At 38.2% G+C, this 18395-nt stretch overlaps 1 protein-coding gene and 1 pseudogene across 8 annotated transcripts in view; one reads left to right on the top strand and one right to left on the bottom strand.

Moving 5' to 3' along the window:
- Positions 1 to 7146: 7146 nt before the first annotated feature.
- On the bottom strand, positions 7147 to 11296 carry LOC148115506 (uncharacterized; annotated as a pseudogene).
- The window catches only part of MAPKAPK3 (MAPK activated protein kinase 3), a 67048-nt gene continuing 59926 nt past the window's right edge, over positions 11274 to 18395 (top strand). Inside the window, exons 1-3 of one of the 8 annotated variants that reach the window (XM_087887700.1) lie at positions 11969 to 12179; positions 14560 to 14913; positions 16011 to 16069. In XM_087887700.1, coding sequence (XP_087743826.1) covers positions 14874 to 14913; positions 16011 to 16069 — 99 coding nt within the window. In that variant the 5' untranslated portion in view covers positions 11969 to 12179; positions 14560 to 14873. Of the gene's footprint in view, positions 12180 to 14157; positions 14218 to 14559; positions 14914 to 16010; positions 16070 to 18395 lie in introns of those variants that run through there. The other 7 variants (XM_034440238.3, XM_034440233.3, XM_087887699.1 and 4 more) reach the window with 7 other exon arrangements.

The following is an 18395-nucleotide window of genomic DNA, read 5'->3' on the forward strand; positions in this document are numbered from 1 at the left end:
ATAAAAAAACAAAATTATAACACAATTATTAAAATGATGAACAATTAAACTCTTGGGAAAAGAGATGTATTTTTGTTATCTTGCTAAACACTGGGAAAAAAGGACCCAATCTGGCTCCTTGAGGATTGCCTGCCATTTCCTGAGAATCGCACCAGATTCCCCTATTGCCAACAGTCAAGCTTTTGCCAAGGGCAGCATCTTAGGAAGGGCCTATCTTGGTGATCTGTGGAACTAGCCAGTTCATTGTAGGGGAAGCAGATGCTCAATCAGGCTCTCAGGTCATTCATTGGAGGCTTTAACTGGAGCACCAGCCAGGCAACTGCACTGTTCCTCAGTGTGAGCAAAAGTTTTATTCCTCTACTTTGTGCCAACCATCAGGCTAACTGGCAGATTTTGCACTTAAGGATTACTCAACTTTGTATATAATAAGCTTTATACAACAGTACATAATATTCAACATTTTTTATTTTGTTTTTCAATTTTTAGTTCTCTTAGAGTAGGAAAAGGGAATCAGATAGTGAAGCAACTTTGCCTCCCACAATCCTGTTCAGCCAGATTCTCTGGGTTATCTGCAATGGCATTATTTTACTAACACCACCCTTTTATCGTTTATAGAATCAAGAGCTAATTTAAACTAATTCCATTTTATGCATTGCAAGTGACTGCCTGGTGCCTTTACAACACCTGGTTCTAACCGATTTTTTACTCTATATCAGGCCTTTTCAGGCAACAGATACTATACATACAGATTGGCAACCTTCAGTCTCAAAAGCACTATGGTATTGTGCTCTGGTAAGAGGTCCTAAAACAGCATCTGGTGTGACTAAAAAGGCCAATTCGAGAGTGGCAATCCCTTCCACACTGAGGACAGATATATTCTGTCCCCTGCCCTGCCCCCAGATTTCGCTGGTTCTGGGACTGCCTCTTTGCCTCAGCCTGCCGAACAAGTGTCTCTTCGAATTGAAGAAGGCCATGCCGCATCTTTAGCCTCCAAACTGAACAATCAGAGGTCAAGGGTTAGGGTTGCCTTGCCTTGCCTTGACCTCAGGCAACAGAACCTGTCAGCTAAATAATAATAATTTCCCCAGTGAAGCACTACCTTGGTCTGGTTGAGGGACTTGCATGCTCTGAGGAGGGTGAGAGCTATTCCAGAATATTCAACCATACTGGGCAGATCTTATCAGAGGAGCCAGAGACAAACAAGGAAACTTCTCAAATAGCAGAACAAAAGATCAGCTCTTAATTGACGAGATGATTTTGGAAAACTGAAGGAAGAGGAAGGCCAACTTGAATATAGCTTGGATTTATTACAAAAGGTATTCAACTCCCTATCATGTGATTGGACAATCAAGTGCCTAGAAATAAAGGATGTTGTGGTCCGCCAGCAGCCTGCAGAGCTGGCAGCAGTCAGACAGTGAGGAGGTTGGGGAGGAACATGGACCAGTCCTGGAGTCTGGGGAAGGCTCAGACGAGGGCTCTGCATCAGAGGCAGAGAAAGGGCCATCTGGGAGGTACATGGTCCCTCCGGAGCCTCTAGAGTCGGATCTCAGCAAGGCAGAGGAACAGGAAGAGCCTGTTCCCAGTGCGCACATGCGCAGAGCTGCCAGAAGGCAAGAACAGGTAAAACAAAAGGGACAACTTGGGAGTAGGGCTTGATTGCCCCCTCCCATAAGACTTAAAAGAGGAGCAAAGGTATGTGGGCCTTTGCAGGAAACAAAGTTGTTATTCTGTTCAGTTTAAAGTCTGAAGCTGTGTTTGATTCTGGACTCTGTGTGGCTTTGCCAATTAGGACTTTGGCAACATATCAAGGAAGATAAAGGTGGGTGATTATCAGCCTTATTCCAAAGGACTCTTTACAACTATTTGGAACTCAAATAGTGAATGAACAGAATTCACAGCTGTTGCAATAAAAGAGGTTTTTGGGACTGCTTGTGTGTTTTACTGACTCAGGAAGCCTAGGTCAGAACACAGAAGTAAGTAGAAACATCAAAAGCTTTGTGCAAAGATCAATGGCACAATGAAAGGCATTGGAAGAATATCTGAAAGATACTGAAGAGGGTGCACTGAAGCTAGTATACAATTGTTAGAAGAATTATCCTTCTAGGTTCAGCTCTAAGTGGGGAAAAGACACTGGAAACATGGAGACTGCTTGGAAAGGTGGTTTAATGGTGGACAGGATCACATGGTTTGAGTTCCTGGACAGAAAAGGGCCAAGATGCTGAGCGTGCCTTGGTTTTATGCCCTCTCTGAGCTTTTAACTTCCAGGGGCACAGGAAGAATATCCTGATTGGTTGCTGCCAGAGGTCATAGCTAGCCTTTTAGGTTATCTGTGTGCCAAGTTTGGTTGAAACTTGGTGGGTGGTGCAATAAAGTCAATTAAATGGCTCTTCCTGAAGGAGGTAGATCTTTGTTATGTAGAATAGACTGGCTCAGGACTTAATGGCCCATTAACAAAGGTGGGGGGCTGAGTTTCTGCTTCTCTGAGTTTCTACTTCTCTTTTACGGAAAATATTCTGCCTTTTTAGTATATCCTAAAATATTTCATTTTTCTAGGAGAGGGGTGAGTGCTAACTTCCTACACTATGAAGGCTTACTGTGTACTGAAGAGACCAAACTGGCTTACAAGAAAGACCAAATAAAAAATAGAAAAGAAACACAGCAAGGCAAAGTATTACATGACCAGCACACTAGAAGAATAGCAGGTCAAGCATATACAACAAGACCTGGCAAGGACTAAGAACAGCAAAGTTTTAATGACCAGCTATGAGCAAAACTCTATTCCAAGAAAAACATGAGATATAAATTTCTCCACTTCTTCCACTGTTAGTGAAGGGCAGAAACTGATGGTGTTGCTATCTATTAATCTGCAATTTACTGTCAAAGTGACCTCATGCCTTGTTTTTCTGCTGCAGTTCTGAAGGACATTGTATCATGTTTATTTATTTAAACAATGCATTATTTATTAAATAGCTTATCTGGATGCCCATCTCACTGCCATAACTCTTATGTTGCCTCAAGCATTCTTGTTTCTGATAACATGCTTCAGTTTGTTGCAGATTAACCCTTGCAATTCATTGTTTGCTCTACAGAGGCTTCAATGCCCTTTCAAGTGAATCAATGTTTACCATAGCTTAGAGTTTAAAAAAATAAAAAGGGAATACAGCATGTGCATCATTTTACTGCAGTAGAACTTATTTGGGAACTGAGTGTGACTTGAAAAATGATGAAATGGTGTGTCTCTGAATTTAAAAAAAAAAATACAAGGAAAAGTTGAAACAAATAGCAATTGCTACGCTTGCAAGTGTGTGCATTTTAAGACTTTATATGTAGAAAATTGAAGTCCTAAAATGCACATAGTTGCAACTTAACTTTGTATAGTTCATATATATGCTGTATGCATACATATAAGCATATATGTCCAGTAAGATAGACGGAGGAGTGACTGACCGCAAAGAACAGGAGGAAGCGAAATAACGTGTATCTTATTTTTCCCATACCATAAAAAGGCATGCCAACCCAGTTGTAAATCATGTTCTCCAAAGTCAATGGCCTTGTATTTCTTAATACAGTCCATTCTTTCATCCATGATAATGCTGCTGCCTGATAATATAATTCCCAATTTGGTAGTCCAAACCCTTCTCTAAGTCTTGCATCTTGTAACATTTTTATGTTAATTCTCGCTTTTTTCCCTTGCCATATAAATTTCATTATCATTTTATTAAGATTTTCAAAATATTTTTCCCCAATTTTATTGGTATTGTTTGAAATAAAAACAACAATCTAGGTAATATATTTATCTTAATTGTCGCAGTTCTTCCCATTAATGATAGTTGTAAGTTTTTCCATCTCTCCAAGTCCATCTCAATTTGTCTTTTCAATTTATAATAATTATCTTCCTTTATCATTTCACATCTTGCTGTTAGTTGAATTCCTAGGTACCTTACCTTCTTGATAATCTGAATATCTAATTTCTCCATTAAATCCCTTTTCTGTTTCTCTGTAATGTTTTTCACCAGTATTTTCAAAGACACTATGTAAGAAATGCTTTATTATTAGTATGGGAGAAAGTTAGAGAAAAACACTATTTAAAAATACCAACATGACTTTCAACAATGGAAGCATTAGTACATCCAAATGTTATTAATATGGGAAATATTATTAGATATAAAGATATTTTATCCGAAAAGGGGGAATTGAAAACAAAAAAAAAAAAGAATTAGAAGAACAAGGGATTGATATGATTTGGTATTCACAATTGCAAATACAAACAAGATATGAAAAAGATGTTAAATTATATGGTTTTTACTTGGAAATGACAGAATTGGATGAGATACTCACAGGAACAGATGAGAAAATGATTAAAAAATAGTATAGCTAAATTAGAAGAAGAACAAGTAAAAATGATAGCATGGGTGAAAAAATTTGGATATACAATAGAGTTAGATAAATGGCAGCAATTATGGGAAAGAAACTACAAATTAACAATGGCTACAGCATATAAAGAGAATTTGTATAAAATCTTTTATAGATGGCACATGTCACCAGAAAAATTGGCAAAAATGGTTAAAGATAAATCAACTAAATGTTGGAAATGCCACCAGACACCGGGATCGTACTATCACATGTGTGGACATGTCCAGAAGTGAGAAATTATTGGGCAATTCAAACATGGTTAGAGAAAATGACACAGCAACATATTGATTTAAAGCCGGAGCTGTTCCTGTTGGGTATCTTATCAGAGAAATTTGGTAAAGAAAACGTAAATTTGATCATACATGTAATAACTGCAGCGAGAATTGTATTTGCACAAAATTGGAAAGCAGAAAAAATTCCTAGAAAGGGTGAGGTAATTAAGAAAATATTAGAATGTGCAGAAATGAATAGACTAACAATGGCAATTAAAGGGAAGGAAGAATCGGAATATTACAATATATGGGGGAAATTTTACCAATGGATAGAGATTGAATATAGACAATAAGCAGTATAAAATTTAAGAAATCTGGAAAGAACATGTTGTAATAAATTAAATTAAAATGTAAAAGGAAAGACATATATGTATTAAGAAAATGGTGGTAAATGTTGAATATGATGACACAAAAAATTTGTACTCAGATGACACACTGATCGAATAATGATGTACCTACTGCTTGTTTAAAAATAAAAATAAAAATCTTTTTTTTAAAAAAAGACTATATGTAGAAAATGGAAGTTCTAAAATGCACATAGTTGCAACTTAATTTTTTACATTACATATATATATATGCTGTATGCATACATATAAGCATATATGTCCAGTAAGATATAGAGGGACTGACTGCAAAATACAGGAGAAAGCGCCACTATGATACCAAGGCAAGAATAAGATAAAGGGGCTTGAGCCCATTCCAAGAAGCTAATTGAGTAAATGTTTCAGAATTCCTATTTCCCACATAGATAGTGAACTGGAAAAGCACATTCAGACATGTGAGACATGTTTCTATTGTTGTTACAATAAATTTTTTATCCCTTTATTACTTTACAAGAAACATACCTAATACTCCCTCCTCCTATTTTCCTAACAACAATCCTGAGAGGTGGATTGGGCTGAGAGTAACTGGCCCAAAGTCACCCAGCAGGCTTTCATATCTAAAGTGGGACTAAAACTCAAATCTGATTTCTAGGCTAGCACCTTCACCACATCATCAAATTGGTTCTGACCTCTATGGCACTTTTTTCTTAGGTGAGGCTGTTGATAGTGCCGCACAGGAAAGAAAGCAATTCCTTTCCAGGAATAAAAATTTGGGAGGACATAGCAGTGAAGAAGCTGTCTGATGGGAGGATGTGGTAGACTCTTCTTTGTTTCTTCGTTTGAACTGAACATCTTGCAAGCTGTTGCAAAAAAAAAAAATTAGTCCAGAGAAGATATTCTTCCATCCTTTTAGAGTTGAGCTGGCACAAGCACAGGAAAGAAACAGCTTTAATGTTTATTGAAGATATGCCCTACATCCCACTATAAATATCTTAAGATTTAGAGTGATACACAACAAAACTAATCTTCATATACATTGCTAAAGAGAACTTGAGAGGCGACTGTATTAGTTTGTCACATGAGTGGGGATGGAAATTGAAGTTATTCTACAGAGAATCAGAAGGTTGGTGTAGTGGTTAGGGAACCAGGCTACAATATAAAAAAAGGAGACTTATCAATTCTAGTCCTGCTTTAGGCCTGAATTCAGATGGGACCTTTGGCCAGTCCTTCTCTCTCAGCCCAAGGAAGGCAAGGGCAGATCAGGTCCAAAATCTTATCAAGACAATGGCAGGGAATGGTCCAGGCAGACAAAAAGGCACAAAAGCCAAAAATCAAATTAGTTATTTATATAGCTTAAGAATAAAAATTCTTCATAGTTCTTACTTTTTTATAGAGTACTTACTTACTCTATGAGTCATGGGAAGGATAATAAATAATTATATTAGTAGGGTAGTGTGTGTATGTGTTTATACATACACTTTTTTACTTTTTTACTTTACCTTAGTTATGTGGTATGTGACCAATTAACTTGGCATTCCTTTTCTTATAATCAAAGCAATACCTCTGCTGCATGACCCATTTTAATGATTAATCTCACAGCATCTGTTCGCTTTGAATTAAAAGCATGTTTTTATTTTGCATTAGAGATAATTTTGCAAATAATTCATCAGAATTATTGGTGTTTTAAAAAATAGGAACGTTTGTTTGCATGGCACTATTTAGAAGAAAACAATGTAAAGATTTTACACAAAATATGCTATTACATTACAGAATTACACTATTGACTTAGGAAATTATGTAACATCTCTTTTGTTTACAAATTGAGAAGACTCCTTTACTATGGCACATCTCAATCAGATAATTCCACTAGATAGTTCTTGCTTTACTGAACTGATACAACAATGCAGTCTTTCTTTTCACACAAAGCTTACTCATAATGGGAATCACGTCAGTATCAGGACTTGTCGGCCTCTCAGGGTAAACCATACAGGAATCACAACCAAATGAGCTAATTCTACTGTATTATAAAGCTACATTGATATAATGTTGGAAGTTTGAAAGACCAATCCCTCCCCACCATCTCCTTTATAGCCTGAGAAACTAGAGAAGGTCTCTTCTCAGCCTCTTGCCCCCACCCACTATCCAGTTGCAGGCTTTGCTGCCCTTTCATCTGACTACAGGTAGTCCTTTGCTCTTTGTCTCTCTTCCAAGATCTTTCCCACATACCATTCCAGGATTGATCATTTTTCATTTCAGTGGAGTACCCAAGGCTCTGTTTTAGGCCCAGTACTCTTCATCATCTTCATCAATGACTTGAACAAGGGGATAAATGGGGAACTCATTACATTTGCAGATGACAGCAAGCTGGCAGGAATAGCCAACACTCCAGAAGATAGACTTAAGATACAGAAGGATCTTGACAAACTTGAACATTGGGTGCTATCTAACAAAATGAAATTCAATGGTGAAAAAAGTAAGGTTCTACGTTTAGGCAAGAAAAACAAAATGCACAGGTACCGTATATGTGGTACCTTGCTCAATAGTAGTAACTGTGAGAGAGATCTTGGAATCATAGTGGACAATCATTTAAATATGAGTTAGCAGTGTGCAACAGCTGCCAAAAAAGCCAACACAGTTCAAGGCTGCATAAACAGAGGGATAGAATCAAGATCACGTGAAGTGTTAATACCACTTTATAATGCCTTGGTAAGGCCACACTTGGAATACTGCATTCAGTTTTGGTCGCCACGATGTAAAAAAGATGTTGAGACTCTAGAAAGAGTGCAGAGAAGAGCAACAAAGATGATTAGGGGACTGGAGGCTAAAATATATGAAGAACGATTGCAGGAACTGGATATGGCTAGTTTAATGAAAAAAAGGACTAGGGGAGATATGATAGCAGTGTTCCAATATATCAGGGGCTGTCACAAAGAAGAGTCAAGCTATTCTCCAAAGCACTTGAGGGTAGTGGAAGCAATAGGTGGAAACTAATCAAGGAGAGAAGCAACTTAGAACTAAGGAGAAATTTCTTGACAGTGAGAACAATTAACCAGTAGAACAACTTGCCTCCAGAAGTTGTGAATGCTCCAACACTGGAAGTTTTTAAGAAGACGTTGGATAACCATTTGTCTGAAGTGGTGTAGGGTTTCCTGCTTAAGTAGGGGGTTGGACTAGAAGACCTTAAAGGTCCCTTCCAACTCTGTTATTCTATTATTCTATTCTATTCTATTCTATTCTATTCTATTCTATTCTATTCTATTCTATTCTATTCTATTCTATTTTCTACTCTATTCTATTATTCTATTCATTCATCATTATATTCAATAGTGCAAGGAAAGAGGTATTATTGTTTATAAATTTTATTCCACCTCATGTAACTATGGATGCGAAGATTCTGGTTTGACTCCCAAGGCATTTAATTGAATGCTCAATGGGGTTTTATAATGTTCTCATTAGCATAGTGTTTTAAGGTCTGCCATTAGCACTTTAAGCAACATTAACATACTATACAAATGGAATGAAATTTGGACTACTGGTTAAGTATCCTAATTCTATAACCACAAATGTTTATGCATATAAACTTATACAGTATATGTATAATTATACAGTGACAAATTGGGTTTGTTCATAAAAAAAGTAGAGATCTTACTTCTATGTCATTTTTAGTATCTTTCTCTTGTATATGGATTTGTTCAGCATCAACGGGTGTGGTAAAAACTAATTTTCCAACACAGCCATTAATGTTAATTAACTATCAAAACTAAATAAAGATTGGCATTCTGCATACAGTATTCACATAATTTAAGAAGCAAGGGTGGGCATTAATATGTTCACACAAAAAACAAACACTTCTCAGTTCATATTTAGTTTTTTGTGAATTTGGAAATAATTTGGTTCTAGGGCAGGGGCAATCAGAAAGCTGCATAAGTGGGAAGAATTAAATGGCAAGTGCAATGAAGGAAACCTGGTGGATTATGTAAAAGCGGTCTTTTAAGATTCATTAACAGTTCATTGTTTAAAACAGCAGGGTATAATCACATCAAACTTGGGCAGCTTTTGTATTTATCAATGTAGCATGCCCAAAATCTAGCAACTCAGATACTCAGCTATATATCTCCACCCGGGGATGCCCTTTCCGTGATGTTCCGCTGCCTGGAGGCGGTACGGGCCTGGATGGGTAGGAACAGGCTAAGACTCAACCCTTCCAAGACTGAGTGGCTATGGATGCTGGCGTCTCATGTTCTAGAAGTTCCATCACTTTCGATGGGGGGGGGAGGTGCTTCCTCCCCTCAAGAGGGCCCTCAACTTAGGTGTCCTCCTGGATTCCCGGCTGTCTTTGGAAGACCATCTTACGGCCGTGACCAGGGGGGCTTTCACCCAGGCTCGCCTGGTGTGCCAGTTGTGCCCTTTCCTAGACTGAAATGCCCTTCGCACAGTCACTCATGCCCTGGTTACTTCTCATTTGGATTACTGCAATTCCCTCTACATGGGGCTGCCCTTGAGGTGCACCCAGAGGCTCCAGCTGGTCCAGAATGTGGCCACGCGGGTGGTTACGGGAGCTCCCCGTTACTCCTGGGTAACACCTCTCCTACACGAGCTGCACTGGCTACCAGTGGTCCTCCAGATCCACTTCAAGGTGCTGGTACTTGTCTTTAAAGCCTACGTGGCTTAGGTCGGGGGTATTTGCAGGACCATTTCCTACCTGCCTCCCACCATCCTGTTCGCTCTCACAGGGCTGCCCTCCTCAGGGTACCGTCGGCCAGACAATGTCAGATGGCGACGTCCAGGGGTAGAGCGTTCTCTGTAGGCGCCCCGGTCCTCTGGAACGAGTTACCCACCGAGCTTCGGATGGCGCCTGATCTCCGCTCCTTCTGTCAGGACTTAAGGACTTGGCTGTTCCAACAAATGGGTTGACCCTGATCCTTGGGTTTTATTATTTTGATTGTTGTTGTTTTAATCTGGGTTTTAATCACTTGACTTTTTATTATTGTATATTTTTAACTTGTGTTCCCCATCCCGAGTCCTTAGGGAGAAGGGTGGCATATAAATTTTTGGTAAATAAAATAAATAAATAAATAAACTGCTGTTATAGAAAAATATTAGAGGTTATTGTTAGGCAAACAAGTAGCAATAAACAGCTCAACCAAAGTACCACCAAAACCACTCCCACTGACAGGGCAGATTTAACAGATTAAGCTATTAATCTGGGCAAGCTATTAGAATATAAATTGAGAGCAAACCCCACTCCTTATTAACACTGATGATGTTACCTAGTTTGGTGATGAAACGCCTGCAAGAAAACCACCAAGCTGAGACCACCAAAGACCCCACAATTTAATCCTGAGATGCAAATATTCTATTGATAGAAAAGTGTACTTTGTAAATAACATTCAATGTTACTATATATTACTGCAGGGAAGGCTGTTCAAGTGAACTGAGGCTTATAATGACTCTGACAGTGAAGCTGTCATCAGTGCCATGCTTAACATTTTAGAACAAGTAAAGAGCACCCAAGCCCTCTCAAATTCATTCCTCCATCCAAATTCTATGGAGATTCTCAGTCATCCAGATCATGGTTGTCTCAAAGGTAATGTTTTTCAAGAGGCAAATGGACTTTCTGGTGGGTTTTTTTTGGGGGGGGGAAGACATTTTGCTTCTCATCCAAGAAGCTTCTTCAGATGAGAAGCCAAACCTCTTCAAAGAAAAACCAGATAGTCCAGTTGCCTCTTGAAAAAGCACCTTTGGATCCCTCAATCCATGAACATATCCAACCATGCAGGCAGGGCCAGATTTTCCTATAGGCTAACTAGGCTTCAGCCTAGGGCCTCAAGATCAAGAGGGGCCTACATTCAAATTGTTAGCAAAATTAAAATTACACTTTCACTATAGGTGAAAGGGCCTCATAAGTGGAATAGCCTAGGGCCCCTTTTCATCTAAATCCGGCCCTGCATGCAGGTTACAAAATACAATCAAGTGAACTTGAGTCTCTGCATCTGGCTTTAAAACTCAACTGCTTAGAGGTGCACTTCTCATCTTTTATTCTTTACAACTAAAAGACAGGCACACACGTGTCTAGCACAGCACTGTAGGCTGAACACACATTCCTCCTTTCCCTTTTTCAAGCCACCGTGGAAATATTGCTCCCGCAGCCCGTCTTGTCGATCCAACCTTCCTTCCACCAGTAGGTGTTGCCCTGATACCAGATTGTAGTTGAGAAACAACTGCATTTCCGAAATCCGAATCTACAGAACCATCACGGTCAGATTCGTTTCCTGTAATAGCTTGCATCCGCTCTTTTTACTGTCGAATATAATATACTACTAATACTCGAAGACATTTCAACTGTCGAATTATTGTCGAACGGCCTCAATGGTCTCTCTCTCTCTCTCTCTCTCTCTCTCTCTCTCTATCTATCTATATTCTTCGTTGTTCTTCAGTCTTTGGGGCTCCGGCGAAAGACGGCGGTTCCCAGCCTCTTCCCCCCACGGCTCCCTTTGTTCTCAACACAAGCTTCGCTGTCTGGGGAAAGAGACTGATGAGCACGAAAAGAAAAGGCAGGGCGTTTCAGAGAGACCACAAGGTATTTTCGGACTGGACATCATTCCAAAAGATAGACGACCTAATGTCACCCCACTGCTAACAACCCACCCTCAGATCGGCGAGATTCCGCCTTTCACTGTAGTTCTCTGTAACTATTGAGGGCCGCTGCTCGCCCTTCGCTTCAGCAGCTCTGCCCCGCCCCGCTTTTCCTCTTCCAGCGCCTTTTAGCTTCGGACGACAATACAAGTTTGTGAATCGCCAGCTGGGCGGGTCAGGCGCCGATGCATCCAGCCCGGCTGCTGGTGGCGGAGTGGGGGGTACCACGCAACTCCCTCGCCGGGTAGCCAGGTGCCCCGGAGCACGTGCTCTCCCGCCTACAATGCCCCGCCCTCCATGTTGGCAATTGTCTATGGCGGGACCGGGTTGGGCCGGTCGGGGCGGAGAGTCACATGAGCTGCTGCCTGAGCTTGTCCTGCTCGGTTGGCGAAGAGCTTCGGCTGGGCCTGGCGGGGGCGAGGCTTCCCATGGCCGCCAATTCCTCCCTCCTCCCCCCCTTCCCCTCCTGGCTAGCCACAGGTTTGAGGGAGCAGCGGCGGAGCGACCACCTGTGAGGAGCATGCGCGCAACGAAGGTAACCTCCCTCGTTGAATCTTCCGCGGCTCTGTCGCGGGGTTTTCTTACCCCCCGGTCCCCAAACGTTGCTGCTGTGAGGAAGTGTACACGAACGGATGGGTCGTTCTGGGTTGTGTGAGAGGGTTGTGTTAACCTCCAGCCAACCTTGAAGCGGGGCAGCCCCTCTCTTCTGGAATAATTCACCTCTTTGGCCAGTTCAGAGTCAGACCAAGAGTTGTCCAGAAGGGAAGACTCAACCAAGTGCCCTTCATAAGAAAATGGCCTTGAGGGGAAAAAAAAAACACCCCTCATTTTCTACATCCATGTCAGAGAGAGATGATGGTCCAAGTGGGGCAGATGTTAGCTGTAAATTTCCGCCATTCATTTGCTTGCCAGAAGGGATGGGGTCACAGGTGCTGTAGAAGAACGGGTAGACTGACGTGTTGGGTGTTTTTCTTTCCTTAAAGGGAAGATATTCTGCCTCAGATGAGGAAACAACTGCTGTTTTTGTTATAAAGTATTTTTTCTTTGAAAAAGTATTTTTTCTTTGAAAAAGTATTTTTCTTTGAAAAATATCCTGTTTCTGGTGTTTTGCCAATCCAAGTAGTTAGTTGGCTGTTGTTTTAGGATTTTAAAATTTCATGAGTACCCTTAATATATAAATGGTAACTTTTTTTTCCCAAAAGCTTGTTCTGACCATGAAATCATATTTGGGTTCATGGCAAATATGAATAGGCAGACTCATGGCTGAAAGGGAGTCTCGAAATGTCTTATCAAATACAGGCAGTCTTCAACTTATGATCATTTGTTTAATAACTTCAAAGTTATGATTGCACTGAAAAAAGTAATTTACAGCTGGTCCTGCACTTTGACTGTCACGGTGTCACATTAAAATTTGGGCTCTTGCCAACATGTATTTACAATGGTTGCAGTGTTCCCAGGATTGTGTGTTCACCATTTGTGAGCTTCCCAGAAAGCAAAGTCAATGGGGCAAGCTGGATTTGCTTAACGACTATGGCAAAAAGGACATAAAATTGGATGCAAGTCACTTTTAAAGATTGCATTGTTTAGCCATGGAAATTTCAGTCCCAATTGTATTTGTAAGTCAAGAACAACCTGTATTATCAAGACACAGCCCTGCAATTTAGTTGTGCAGACGACACAATTTGTCAAATTAAAAGGAAAGATATGGGTCAAAGAAGGATTATGGGGGTGTATCTATGAATTGTGGTCTTTCTTTGCCTTTGCTGTGGTTTTATAATGCTTGTAATTCACATGAGGCCTTTTCAGCATTATTGAAGTAATTTTGAGTTGCATTTAGCACCAATGTGGGGAATTGAGCAGGAACGTCTTAAAATTTTATTTGCTAGGATTTTTAATTTGGAATCACACTGATTGGAATGGAGCCTCATTGTGTTGTTACCAATTTTAATTTTGTTTTGATGAAAAATTACCAGTTTAGCTGCTAATCATATGCTTCCAAGTAATCAGTATTATATACACCTTGTCTTTATTTGCTAGTTATTCAGAGAAGCTCAGAATACAGCTATTATACAAAATGTTAAATACAGTGATTTATTTCATTAATTTAGTTCTTGCATACACTGGAAGCAATTTCATTTGTGAGGGCTTTGCTTATGGGGATGATTTACAAATTCTTAGTACATGCCTACATAATTATTCCTAGTTAGGTGAACTGAATATTGCTTAAATGAACCTTCTTAAAAATCTTAAAGTTGTATTTTTATTTTAAAAAATAAGAAAACATGATTTTAAGTGGTTGTTGTTGTTTTTTAGTTTTCAATCCAGGACTTCCATTTTTTTCTATCAAGCAAGTGCACAATGTCATAAATTCTTTGTTACAGCATTTCTTACTATAACTATACAACAAGCTCTTTGGCTTGAAAGCAAGAAGATGCTTCTGAGACCATGGAGACATGAATGCAGTCCCTATTTACACCTTATTAAACCAAATGTGTGCTTTCTTGGGATCACACAACAGAGGACAGTCACCGAATCCTGAGAAAAGATGTAGCTGCTTTAAAGAGTGCAGATAGGTATTATGTTCATGCAACTTCCAGGCTCCAAAGCACCTTTTTGTTTTCAAACCTAAAGTCCTTAACAACCCAGTTTCTTACATGGAACATAATATTTGTCAGTGCTTAGTGTTTTAAATTGCTTAATGTTATATGACTTTTAGAGGCACAGGCACCTTTTTCCTATGAAAATATGATAGTGATCAGTAAATCTTAATGCTGCACTCCTGGTATATCACAAGATTATTGAGTGAATTATGTTCCTTACCATGTTATAAATTCTGTGCTATAGCATAAAACCAAGAAAGAAGGTTTAGTAAATAGTCCAATCTGTGCCTTACAGTTAACATTTCTTTTTTAAAGGAGGATGTTCTGTGAAATCCTAGGAAATGGATCTAGTCTCTTTGAAATGTTTGCTTCAACAGCCTAATGGAAGAATCTTTCTGAAGATTGGGACAGCAGTTTTTTTAAAAAATTGAGCTTCTACCTGCTATGGAACAAAGTGAGAATCAACAAGGATCCTCATCAGAGATTCAAGATGAAAGCAGAAGCAACACAAGACTTTTGCCTAGCCCAGCTGCTGCTGTCAAAGGGGAAATAAAGAAATATGCAGTTACAGATGACTATAAAATCTCTAAACGGGTTTTGGGCCTTGGTATTAATGGAAAAGTATTGGAATGTTTTCACAAAGTGACAGGACGGAAATGTGCTTTAAAGGTATGTAGCAGATGATTCATCCTGAATTTAGCTGTTAATTTTCCTTATTTGATGTCTAGGCTAAAAGCAATTGTTGAGGCCTAGGTAATAAAGTATTCATATTAGAAATTCTAAATTGCCTTTCCTAGCCTTGGCTCTCCAGAGGTGTTAGAATTCACAACCAGCACAGCCATAATTCATAGCCAGCAGAGTCAAAGGTTACTTTAGCTGGGGATGTGGATTGATAGCAAAACCAATGGAATATTCAGATTCCAGGATTCCTTCAGATCAGCATCTTTTTTTAAAATTTAGAACTAAGCCCAAAGATAATTTTGCTTATACACATTAAAACAAATGCCATTAATTGCTTTTTTCTGTGATAATTAAAATGCCAGTAATTTCTTGTGGAGGAATTAATTTTGAAAAATTATATATTAAATTAACCCATGTTAAGAAATAGAAAATGATTGAAACCACTTTTAGAGAAGCAAAATCAAAAAATGTAATAGGTTTTGATACCAATAACATTTATTTGGAATAAGATTTGGTTGTAGTTATTAAATAATTTCTGGTATTTTGGTTAGAATAGTTACATTTATATTGAGAGACTAAATATCGTGCTGCATGGTATTATTATACATGGACAACTGACACTGAAGTCAAAATAGGACCATGATTAATAACTCAGCTAGATCCTTCATGATAGTTAAGGATAATGAGAGTGAAATCTGAGAATGTGTACATTATACTTTTATGAAAATTATAAATAAAATGGCCCTCAGCTGTTAAGTATATGCAAACATAACTTGCAATTGTACTGAAATATAAAGCAGGATGAATAGAGAGGGAATGCAGATTGACATGTTCTCTTATAAGTAACCCTATTTGAAGTTTAAAGCTTTGGAGAAAATTGGATAAAGCAAGTCATGAAGAGATGTAACATGTTGCCCTTTTATGACCAACCATGTATCTGGTAGACAAGCATGTATCATTGTATCATGAATCCTTTTTCTTACAGTATTATATAATCTTAGTAATCTCCAGTATTTGAGTTTATTTGCCTAATGATAGAACAGTGAGGCAGGTTCTATTGATATACTCCCTATCGCACTCCTCAGGTGTTTCCCTGATTGAACTACGAGAGATTGTATTGGTACCAGTTCACCCTAATCTGACTGTAGGTAGGATTTTAAAATTTACACTGTATCTTACCTTGGGAGGTTTAGGAGCCAGATTTCATCCATGTCAAGCATCAGTGTGTCAGTAAATATCTGACTGTATTTGTGGCATATACGTACATTCTATATTTATAGTTGCCATTTAGCATATAGGGATCTTTAGGAAGGTTTAAAAGTACAGGTAGATTAGTTTAACAATAGTAATTGGGACAGGATTTTTTGTTGTTTAAGTTCTATGTGACATGACCACATGGCTTAGCATCAGTTCTGTCAGTTCCCAGTTATCATTGTTAATCAAGGACCTCATGTGATCTTCTGACTTCCTGCTAGCTTCCTCATTGAGTTTGCTTGTGGGAAGCCAGAAGGGAAGCTTGCAAATCAGGTTGCATGACCAAAATCTTGATTGGTTGATGAATGCTAGATTGCATTATATGAGGGCTAAAACTTTTGAAGACTAGTTGTAATTACTACTTTTTTTAATGTCATTGCAAGTTTGAACAGTGCTGTTAAATGAGGACCACCTGTACTTAACATTATCATCAACTGATCACCATCAAATAGGATCTCTTACGTTCATGGGGATTGAAATGTCTGTAATAGTAGGGAATTGTTACATTTATTCACAAATGAATCATGAATTAAAGCTGGCAATCTTATCTCGATCTTAAAACCTGATCTGTGAAAAAATTGAATTGGTGATTATGATATATTAATTGGGACCTTGAACTGAATTTTCTTAAATTTCCAGTAAGTTTTGTGCTGTGACACATTCTAATAAATTTGCAAAGTGAATGCAACTGAATATCAGTCAAAGCCATTTTAAGATCTTTACTATATAAGGACACTAAACAAAATTCTATAATATTATTGGTTTTTTTTGGTAAAGGGAACTTTGCACACTGATGGCTGGATAGAAAAGAAAACTTCCTGAAACCTATTTTAGGTTTGACAGATACTTTATAAGAAAAGTCTTTAGTATCAGCTTTGATTTAATTTTTTTGTTACAGTGAAACTAATAACAGTTTCACAGGCTTACACTGTCTTTGGTGTAAGCCGCCCAGAGTCCTTGGAGAGTGGGCAGCATAGAAAGATGAATAATAAAATAAATAAAATAAATAAACAGTTGACTGAAGTACCACTTTGCATAATTTAGATGGATGAATTTAATTTGTATTATTTGAAAGTAAAGATAAGATAGAAGTGTGGAAAGAGGCCAGCTACATGTTCATTTGGTTGATGTCCACCATTACTTAGAAAAGCTGCTCATTGGAGATTTTTTATAAATTGTTACTAAAATATTCGGAAACTGAACAAGTCAAACATTGTATGCAGCAGTGGGAATTCCAGGGGAAGAAAAATATTAAATTTATGGTAATATTACATTCAGATGTTTTTTCCATTGGTGTAATTACTAGTTATTGGTATAATTACACCTGTGTTGATTGCCAAACTAGATAATTATGTTTAAAAGATACTGCAATAATCAAGCTGGTTTATTTTTTAAAAAAGTGATAACTGAATTAAATTTAGCTTATAAGGCAGTTACAGGCTATAATTCTGCACATGGCCTTCTAAAGTTTGAAGTTGTTCTATCGATAATTCTGAATGGGATAGCACCCCCCCAAGTAGAATCGATACATAGTCTGGGAGTCCAAATTTATTGTTTGTACCAATTGCATCTTGTTTCTGGATCAAATAGCTCTGTCTATGGTCAGATCTAGATTACTGCAAGATGGCTGTATATGGAGCTGTCCTTGGAATTCGAAAAAAATAAAATAAAATAAAAGTAAATAAAAATTGTAAGTACGTTAAATATTTTTTCTGATTGATAAATCTTATATTGGCTACAATTCTAATTCCTGAATATTTCTGAAAATTTTATTGTAACGTTTTTAAAATGTTAAATTCATATAAAGAGTACATTTAACTGAATTACTAAAATATTAATTTGAAACTTTTTATTCAGTTTTATATAGCTTGTAAATCTCTTTTCTATTCCCCACCCCCCATTTCTTGTTTCCTTGGTACTCTAATGTTTTCAAATATCCATGAAATAAAAATTCCACTTTTACCTTTTTTTCCTCTGAAAGCTCCAAAGTGACAGTAACACCATACTCTGGTTTTTCTTGAATAAAACTGATTATTTCAATCTGTTTCAATCTCAGCTATCTGGATCTGTGAACTACACCAAGAAATGGACAAGGGTTATATGTCTTTGATTTTTGTATTACTGGATCTCTTAGCAGCATTTGATACACTAGAGAATGATATCCTATCATATTATTTAACTAATGTGACTAGAATGAACTTTTCTGATGTTTCTAG

This window comes from Pantherophis guttatus, chromosome 2 (genome assembly GCF_059756535.1).
Source record: "Pantherophis guttatus breed Tessera chromosome 2, ASM5975653v1, whole genome shotgun sequence".
Lineage (NCBI taxonomy): Eukaryota > Metazoa > Chordata > Lepidosauria > Squamata > Colubridae > Pantherophis > Pantherophis guttatus.